The sequence below is a fragment of the Phaseolus vulgaris genome, chromosome 9 (genome assembly GCF_051622355.1).
Source record: "Phaseolus vulgaris cultivar YP4 chromosome 9, ASM5162235v1, whole genome shotgun sequence".
Lineage (NCBI taxonomy): Eukaryota > Viridiplantae > Streptophyta > Magnoliopsida > Fabales > Fabaceae > Phaseolus > Phaseolus vulgaris.
Window position 1 is genome coordinate 31,833,930 of NC_143506.1, and position 6,515 is coordinate 31,840,444.

Consider the following 6,515-nt stretch of genomic DNA (forward strand, 5'->3'; position numbering starts at 1 on the left):
TAAACATTAATCATAATTAGGAAGAGATATTGTAAAGATGGTCAGTAAAATTCAAAGAGTTAACTTATATAATTCAACAAACAAATACATTAAGTATCCAAACATTCAAATATTATTGAACTAACATTGCAGTCTTAAAAAATCAAAATGTTAACTTACATAATTAAAAATAGTTGTTGGTGATGGGTTATGAGTCAATCTATAACATGACTTGAACTAGTTCAACCTACGGATTAAGTAAGTTAGATTCAATTTGATCCACATTTAAAAAATATATATATTTTCTAATTCAACCTGACTCAAACTCATGTTGAGTTGGGTTGACTCACTAATTTTTGACTCTTTTACACCTCTATACAAGATCTCCTAACACATTTTTGTGAAACCACATCACAAGCATGCATTAATCAATCTGATGAAAAAAAAAATCTCTAAAAATGAAAAGAATTAGAAAAAGACCACCTAAAAAACTCTAGCTTAGCTTTTTGTAAAAATGGTCAGAGATAATATTAGAACAAAACCATAATCTTGATCTTTCAATCTTTAAATAACACTTCAAATAAAACGTTTTTAGTGTGAATAGCTCTTCTAAAATTTATTTTTCAAGTTTTAAGAAAATTGATTCAATCCATATTTTAAAATGGTATGAACCTTGGTTTTGCTCCATCAATAGTTTTAGTCAATTAAAACAACATTTTAGTAGGATAAAATCACTTTAAAATAGATTTTTAGTGATTTTAGTAAAATAAAAGTGTGTTTTAATCGGTTAAAACAAAATGAATAACAAGTTTTAAAAAGTTTAAGTTTTTCGTAAATTAAAATAAAGTTTTAATGAACAAAAATGCTCTACATTATAAACTCAGAAAGATTAAGAATAATTTAGTTGATTAAAAATAATTTAGCTTTTATAAGAAAAATATTAACACTTTCTAAAGAACATTTTAACCAAAACTAATTAAGATAAAAACAAGTAAACTTACTTACTACTCAATTAAACACAAGATTACAACCGAAATAACAAGATAAACCAATCAACTCAATTTTTATCAAAACTAGGCAGTTTGAGGCATCAAGTATTTGTGAAATAAGCTTGCTTTAAACTTAGTTTCAAAATATATATATATATATATATATATATATATATATATATGATTTTATTCATTATTAGTTATAAAGTTTATGTTGAATTTTCTATTGATATTTGCATTGCATTTGTTAATTTTAATATTTACTCTAACTTATACATCTTTATTCGAATTAAATGTAATTATAAATTTGAAGCATGTGCACAAATAAAGGTTTCTTACTTCAATTAGTACAAATAAATACATTAACAAAAGTAGAAAGTTGAAATCTAATGTAATGTTCATTACTGATTAGAACTTAAGACCTGAAGTCCAAGATTGTTGGGACAATTATTTCATGTGATTGAGTGTATGACAATAAGAATATCACTTTGGTCAAACTTGTTTCATGATGTTCATTTTTGTCCTAATTCTAAAATATTTAGGGCAACCCTTGAAACTTCTTTTGATTGCAGGATTGGGATAGGTTTGGGTGGACAATATTTTTCATGCCTCAACTTTCCAAACAAATTGTTGTAACTTTAATAGATCATCCAACTTGTACACATGATTAATGTCCCATCAGAATCATGGTGGACGTGTTTGCATACAATAAGCATGTGTGAACATGGTAGGTGAATTTTTTTAAACTTCCTATAATCACACAATCTTTTGTCCAAGTTGATAATTAATTTTCAAGTTGACCGCACCTCCCTTAAATTGATAATTTCCTCCATCAAAAAGTTAGTGTTGGTTATATCGCATTCAAGCACTTTGTGGGTGTTTGTCTTTGATTAAACATCTTCCAATGCCTTTGTTGTAATGGAATAGACATGATCAATATTAATCAATGTGACAACCTCTTTTACACTTTATGTGAACAATTTGTTGCATTTGTTTTTTATGTTGCAATGCTCATGGAAGGTATTTGAAGATTTCTGCTTCTTTACAATACTGATTTAATGGATTTAACTAAGGTTAATCACAATGTGTTCCTGGTATCGTCATTCATCACTTATCTAGTCAAACTTTTCAAGGTTTTTCTTAGTTTTAAGAATAAAATATTAACAATCAAAATGATAGAAATAAGATATGTTTGATTTCTTTTCATAATTTATAAGAAATCTTGTTAATTGAAAATATATATGATTGAGGTCGTCCTCAATCCAAAAATAAAATTTAAAATGTAGTAAGAGTTTAATTTTTGTTGTCTATAAATTTCAATTACATATAAAAATTTCTACATCGATAACAAAGGCAATTGATTATAATTTTTAGAATTAAGAAATAGAAATTAAAAATAAAAACAATTAACAAAATAAAGCAATTCCTAGCTCTTTTGCAAGTGAATCAAACATTGAAAATCCTACATTCTTTTCACAAATTCAAACTAAAAAATCAAGAAGCACTGATTAATATCCTTGAAAATCACATACAAAGATTAAACAACTTGTATGAAACTAAGTCTCTTATTCTAGTAATTAAGAAAAATTTGAATCTAATTTAAAATTAAGTACATTGAATTATGAATCCTTTGTTAAGAACAAAATACGAATTGAATTGAGCAAACAATTCATTTTCAAATCAAAACTTAGGTTTCAAGAAATAAGGCTAAGTAGAACCCGTGTAAAAAAATAATTCGGATTACTAATGGATCACAACTTCAAGAATTATTGTGAATTACATTAGAGATCAATCCTTAATCTTCAAGCTTCCATTGATAATGAAACAAAAAAAAATCTAAAATTGAAAAGGAAGAAGAAGAAAACAGAAGAAGAAAACAGAAGAAAGAAAAAGAGAGAAAAAGTGAAGAACTTTATCATGCCCAAAACACTAACATAAATCATATTAAAATTAAACTGCTCCTAAATTCATCATGAAAGTAATATCATGCAACATATCAAATTAATCTTAGTTTTTCAATGCTATTAAAATCACCAAAATCATTGACCTACATTTATAGATATCGACAAAACTAAGACAAGTAAGTCAATGTGTTTAAAATATGAAACTAAACAACAATCACAATTAAATCTCAAATAAGTCCAATTAAGTGAATTCCAATTAAAATTGTTGATTTAATTATAAGTAAGGTTCAAGAAGTTTAAATTTAAAGATAGTAAGTGTGAATAAAAATATGTTTATTTGGGGTAACATTCCCAACACTTTCACTTTTGTACTTTGGGGGTAAAACATCTCAAGAATTAAAAAATCAATAAGGGGACATAATGCAAATTCACATGGCATAATTATGAAGAGATCAAAGGAATAAGAGCAAGTAGAATACAAGAAATCAGGGAGTCATGACATTTTTCACAATCTAGCAAACAATATAGGAGTTAATGAAGTGAAAGGGTGAATCAAAGATTATATATTCCTCACAATCTATGATTAAGAACTTCAGATCACAATCTATTTATAATTTCACGAACACACAGATAAGTGTTTGTCTCATGCCTTGCATGCATGTTGACACAATAACCCCAGAAAATCAAGCAAAAGATTAAAGCTCTTGGTTTTTGGGTCCTCCAAAAGATGACTTGACCACACTCTTTAGGTAGAGTCCAATGAGCAACACAAGAAAGACAAGGACAACTAAGTTGGCCACTTTATTCTGCTTCTTAACCTCCAAAACCATGTCAGAAATCATGTCTAGGCTTCTGTTCATCTTGGCTACACTAGTCTTACTTAACCCTTCAGAACCACTTCCTTGACTCTTATTAGAACCTATAACTTCCCCCATCTTTTTCTCATTATCTGTTCTTACTCCTGATTCTGCCACCTTCTTTTCAGAATCTTCATGACCTTCCTTTCTCTCCTTGACTGCTGTTTGTGTGGTTTCATGCAGTTCATGAGCTTCAGAAGTTCTCCTTTTCTCTTCAGTTTCTACTTTGCTCATCTCCTTTTGTGGCATCTCTCGAGAGTCTTCATTCTCTTCCTTAGGTTCTTGAGGAGGTGGTGGTTGTTCCTCTATCTTGGACTCTTGAGTTTTGTCCTCTTTTGGGTCTTTTTCATCATCATGTTGTTGAGGAGCATCTTGTTTTTTATCATCAGTTATTGTAGTTGTTGGTTGGTGAGGCTTTGAAGGTTCTTGTTGTGTTGGTGAAAGTGGTGGTGGTGGTGGTTGTGGTTTGATGACTTTGGGAAGCTTTACATATAGCATTCCAGCTTCAAACTTGGCGTTGATTCCACTTGTGTCATGAGAATCAGAAAGGGGTTCTTCCTTGCGAAATCGACGCCATTTGTTCTCACTGATCTTTCTTTCACCACTCAACCTTAGGACACGGTTATTGGACACTTGAACCTTCAATTGCTCTTTTCTAAACCCTGTTAAATCAAGGTACATATACATACACATATACATACACATTAGTTATTTAATTTCAAAGAATTTTTCTTCCAAAGAAAATCTACACACTAAACATTATTTTTCCTTACTTTTTTGTTTGATTATGTGATTATCCGTGTATAGTTTGTATAATATTATCACTTTTAAACATAAACTGAACCTGGAAGCATGAGAATGAGCGTGTCACTATGTTGCTGACGATCCCAATCAGAGGGTGGTTGAAAATCTTCATGAGCAGCTTCAGCTGCTGCTTGTGCATTTGTCTTTTCATCTAACGACATTTTCATCACCTCTGTTTCTTCTTTTTCTTTTATTGTTTCTTCTCTTGGTGAATGAAATCTCAAGTTATGTTAATTATATACACATTCGAGACTAGCTATGTTTTCTTCGAACCTAGTTCTTCCTTTTCGTGCAAAGGTTGATTTAACTATGTTCAGGACTTTTCTTTGTTGTCCCATGCAAGAGAAGGAGAAAATAAAATATTGTTCCTCCAAAGAATACTTTGCTTGTATGCTTGGCAATGTGAGCTTCTTTCTCTCTTCCTCATGCACCTTCTCCAAACACATACATCTAATGTGTAAATTAAGATAAGAACTTCATATTGTTCCTTGCTAAGGGTTTTCTTCTTCTTTATATAATATTGTCTAAACAAAACAAAAATCTCCTACCCAACAAATTTCCAACTCTGTTCTTTGGTGTTTGAATTTCGATCATTCTCAATTTTAACTCCTTCACCTTCTACTTTATCTCTTTTCTATGACCCTCTTAACACAATTTTTATACTTGTTCTTGGGTAAGTGTAATCAGCCAATTAATGTTGAAAGGATGGTTTTTCCATTTAATAGAGCTTGCATGAGAAACTATACAAAAGATGTGTTTTTATAATCTTTCACAACCTATTTTTCAAGGATAATATAATTATAAAAAAAGGTAAATTTTTATAATTGTGAAATATAAAAAGAAAAGAAAGTAGAATAATGGGTGTGATTGTATAAATTTACTAATTTTGTCAAGTTATTACTCTTCTTTTCTATAATAATTAAAGTTATGAGTAGGTAGTTAGCATAAGACATGTGGAGAATGATATTATACAGTATACAGAAAAGAGTAAGGAATGTGCAGACCTAAAAAACAGAAAACAAAATTCTGCATTTTCCAGATAGAACATAAGAATCCCCTGCTGTAAAGATTCAACACCTTACTTAGTATTTTTTATATATGAAAAGAACACGCTTTGCATTGCATGGCTGTGAATGTTAATATTCTAATTAAGTTGGTACCTTAACCTTAATCAAGTATCTGCACCATGTTATATCATAAAAAGAAACAAAAAGAAATATAAGGAGACTGACTACCTAGGCTAACTCATACAAAAAAAAAATTACAAAACCTATATTTCAAAACATCAAATTTATTTCTAAAAAGAACTCTGGAATATAAAGGGCAAAGAATTAAAAAAAAAAACAGATTTGATATTAATATTCTAATTAGTCAAAATAATCCATTCCCCAACTACAAGAAACCCACCTAATAAAAATAATAATATAATGCAAACAAATAAATTATTATAGGATACACGTGCCCATGTTATTGCAAACTTTAAATAAATATAGGATCTGAGAAAAGAAGAGATAAAAAGAAAAATAAAATAAAAAATATATATATATATATAAATGTATTTTAAAAAATAGAGCTTTTTGATCTTTTTACATTCTTTTGCTTCATCACGACAAAACAAATAAATAAGTTTATAAACTAGGTTCCCAATTCTGAAATAACACTTATTTATTGTATGTGCTCTTTTTATACAAGTAACTTGAGATGAGTGTGATGGTGTTCTAAAGTTTTGAAAACCTCCTTTTTCTCTGGTTGGAATAAAACAAGATCGAATTCACATCTTTGAGAACTAAGGGTGACATTTAAGTTATGCTTTCCAATAGTCAATCTTGCAATTTCACATTCAAGAAACTTAAGATTCACACGTATAAAATTTCCTTTCAAACGAGTCTCACAATCAAAAGAGAATTTATAAATCATTTTCTAACCTTCTAAATCGATTTTAACATGTATTAAAACATCTTTTAATTCTTGGCAGAGGCTAA

At 29.1% G+C, this 6,515-nt stretch overlaps 1 protein-coding gene across 1 annotated transcript; it reads right to left on the reverse strand.

Annotated features, from left to right (window-relative positions):
• Positions 1 to 3,412: 3,412 nt before the first annotated feature.
• LOC137822799 (uncharacterized) lies at positions 3,413 to 4,808 on the reverse strand. The gene is made up of 2 exons (XM_068627798.2): positions 4,574 to 4,808; positions 3,413 to 4,391 (listed from the first exon to the last, which is right to left on the reverse strand). Exons 1-2 carry the CDS (start codon positions 4,698 to 4,700, stop codon positions 3,568 to 3,570), a joined length of 951 nt encoding a protein of 316 aa, XP_068483899.1. The 5' UTR covers positions 4,701 to 4,808; the 3' UTR covers positions 3,413 to 3,567.
• Positions 4,809 to 6,515: the final 1,707 nt, after the last annotated feature.